Below are 3,656 nucleotides of genomic sequence, written 5' to 3'. Positions count from 1 at the left end.
ACACACACACACACACACACACACACACACACACACACACACACACACACACACACACACACACAATGGGACTTCACGCTGGTTAACCAACCGAGTCGAGGTCTTTTGTCGTTTCACGCTCTCCTTTGACGTATATTCTCTTCGCCATTGTTGTGTTTAATAAAACTGTTTAATATTAAAAGGAAGAAGACTCCTACGAAACCCGATTCATTGTTGATGCTCTAACGATAAAAAAAGATTTAACTCTTTTTCCTTCTCCGTTCAAATATTATAAGTGATATCTTTTTTACAGGCATACATGAGACCAATGAAAAGCACGGCTGTGCAGATCGCAAGGATTGCTGCTATTACTCTGATCACGATGTCTGTCGTGCTTGGTAGCTTTATTCTGGCGGCATCCTGGGTCCAGGCTAGAGCTTCCTGCACGCCAGAATCGATCGCAGCAATGCAGGCTGAGTTGAAACTTCAACAGCAACAGGCCTATTCGTATCAGCCTGCATCGTATCAACAGCAAGGTGAATTTCTCAAGCCAGAAGCTCTAGTGCAGGTAAGATTATAAAAGAATATGATAGAATAAAATACAAAAACTATCATATATATCTACATTATTCGCAAGAAAATAAAACAAGCAATAAATGCCGGAATATACGTTTACATATGTATAATTTGTATCTTGCAATAAAATATACTATCTTATATCGAACGTTTACTTCTTACAATTAGCTGTGTTCCGATATACATTGCCAGTACTGAAAATCTATAATATACGTAACATGAACTATAGATTTTCAGTATTGGCAATATATATAGAAATACGGTCTTTTTCGAAAATGTTCGATTCTTACAAGTAATAAAGATCAATATGTATCTTGTTAATGTTGTTAATTTAATTGATGATCGCAGCATTGCTATTGCGAGAAGTTCAAGGTAAGTCTACCAAATAGAATAAAGAATGGAATAAAGAAAAAAAAGAGTGATAGTAATAAAAAAGCAAGCTATAATATTTTTAGTTATCGTTATTCGCTGCCTTTAAAAAATGCAGCTGCATATAAACGCACGATTATCGGATAACGACTATCGTTACTGTAGTCGTTATGGAGAAATCGCGTTGACGATCCTGCTAATTTTTCGTAGCAGGGAAAGTGACTGTGTCTGTATCGACCGCGTTAGATTTCTCATTTAATTGTTAAGCGAATTAAATTCCATCGTTTGCGGCGTAAAAAACAGCGGAGCCGACGCCGCAGCTTTCAGCTTGTTATATTCACGCTGGTGGTTTCCACGGAGATTTCTAAATTTTCACGTCATGGCAACGTTCGACGAATCTCAAAAGGAATCAATCGACAGAGTTGTGCAGATCGACAAATTGCCTCGGACAGACCTGCAATTTAGCTCTTTACGATTGAAAGTGAAAAAAGGGAAATGTTAGTGCGATGCTGCTAATATAATTAGCATTCGTCCTCGCGCTCAGTAAAAACACAAATTTGCTTCGGCAAACAGCTAAAGAAATACTAATGCGGTGTACGATATGTACAAATAAATCATAATATAGACGGGAATCTGCCTTTCGAATATTTTTTTAGTCATTTCGTCATGTGTATAGATTCTTCATGTGTAATTTAAAGCAGATCATTACTTAAAATTGTATAGCAAACCGTTATTTCGTAAAAATATATTTTTAATTTATAAAATGTCAGACTGTTCTGGCAGTTAAGGTAAAATTCATCGATCGGTTGCATATCTAAAATAATTCTACTGAAATTCGAAGAATGATTGTCATGATATAAATCGGACTATTATAGTAAGAAGCAAAACAGTAGAATCATTTTTTCACGAAAAAAGAATTGTGTCTAATCTATCATATAGTCTGTCATGGATTTTTGTGATACTTATTTTAATATTGTCACTATAATGATGATCATAATACCATTATTTATCATTGATTCTTTTAACTATTCCATAAAATACAATTTGCAACTCTGTAGGTATATAATTGGAACTCTAGTTACCAGTCATGTATAGCAGCAAGAAATTCGTTAAGAAATTTTATCTGTTTTAACGAAGAAATATAATGCCCGATAAAAAATAACGAAATACATGCAAATATAACTGCAATGTAAAATCATTTTGAGGAAATAATTTCAAAAGTATCATAAAAATGATTTGCAAATGAAAATTACGTGAGATATAAATTATCAAGCAAATTGCATAATTTTTTTATCAATATCACATTTAGAATGAACACATTTATTTTAATATTTTTCACTGTCAATATATCGGCAAAAAAAGAAGAACTGTCGTGATATACTTGCGCAATCTCCGAGTACGATATAATTGAACATAGGAAGCTAATTTTCTAGCAAAACATTGGATTTTCCTGTTTCTTTCAGTCATTAGCATGAAATATATTTCTTGGAAAATTACCAAACAATTGCTTCTTGTCTATAACATTATGCCTTCTGTTTCTCTTCGATTTTTTTTTTATATAAAAACTTTACGTAGCAACAGGAAACAAAAAATTATCAAATTTTATACGTTTGTTAATGGACATGTCTAACACGTTTAACAAAACTGTGTCTTAATATGAATGTCTTACCATCACCCAGTGAAAATCACGAATGCTCGAATGCTAATGAATGAACTGGCATAAAATATCGCAAATTTAGAAAGCGTATAGTTATTTACAACCTTGTTCTTCGTTAAGAAAAAGAGAAAGAGAAAAACAGAAAGGCTCAAGCGCGAGCGCGCGCTTGAATTGACAGAGAATTACAATTGTCGACAAATTGCTAGATGGAATAAAAATATTCCTATAACCGCGCACGACTTTTCTAAGAAAGTATCACGTCGCGAAATACTTCTTGAATGTTTGGGCAACGTTGTACACAATTGGACGCTTATTATTGATCAAATGGCAAAGTTTCGATGGGAAACGCCAATCGCCCGTTGCATTATCATTGTCAGCGAGTTTATTATATTGCATGCGACGATATCGCGTCAGCTCGCTCGTCTCGGAGAAATTGGGAACGAGTGCCTTACGTAAAGCGAATATAGTGTTTGGGCACTCAAACCAGGAAATCAAAGACATTTTTTTCTTTTAATTAAAAATCTAAAGTTTCACAAGAGTTATACAGTTAACTTGTCTACTTTCTCAGCGCGTTTAATTTAAATATTTAATTTATTCTCATTTTATAATTTAGCAAAAGCAGAGAAAAATTTCTGCTTAAAGCAGAAATAAATGATGCGATATTATCATAAGATATTATCGAAGTATTCGGAGAGATTTCAATGCCTCAGCCGCGTAAAGATATATTCTATTATTCTCTACAATTCTATGCTATGACGCCTATGACAACGAAATTGCAAAGATCGCAACAACATATATATTTTCCATTTCTGCAAACTGAATGTTTGTCGAAATTTAACTCAAATCTTAAACTGGCGTTAGTTTTTATTATTACATAGCAAAAGAGAGAAAAGTGAAATCTCTAGTAAGACTCTATAATTTATATTTTATTTTATTTCGTTTTTACTTGAATCAAAAATGGCAGAAATATCAGCCGAGTTCCAAGGTTTAATTCTCCAAGGCCATATTCAGACAAAGCGTGTTACAATCATACGTGACAATAACAGTATCGAATTAAAAACATATTGAAGCAAAG

General features: G+C 33.5%; 1 protein-coding gene across 1 annotated transcript in view; it reads left to right on the top strand.

Annotated features, from left to right (window-relative positions):
- Positions 1–3,656, top strand: part of LOC108690606 (putative uncharacterized protein DDB_G0271606) — a 22,572-nt gene that overhangs the window by 7,328 nt on the left and 11,588 nt on the right. The window contains exon 2 of the mRNA XM_018197980.1: positions 293–547. Within this exon, the coding sequence (XP_018053469.1) occupies positions 293–547 (255 nt within the window). The remainder of the gene's footprint in view (positions 1–292; positions 548–3,656) is intronic.

Source organism: Atta colombica, unplaced genomic scaffold (genome assembly GCF_001594045.1).
Source record: "Atta colombica isolate Treedump-2 unplaced genomic scaffold, Acol1.0 scaffold331, whole genome shotgun sequence".
NCBI classification, from domain to species: Eukaryota; Metazoa; Arthropoda; class Insecta; order Hymenoptera; family Formicidae; genus Atta; species Atta colombica.
The sequence above is the reverse complement of the archived record's forward strand: the minus strand, read 5'-3'. Positions and strand labels throughout refer to the sequence as shown.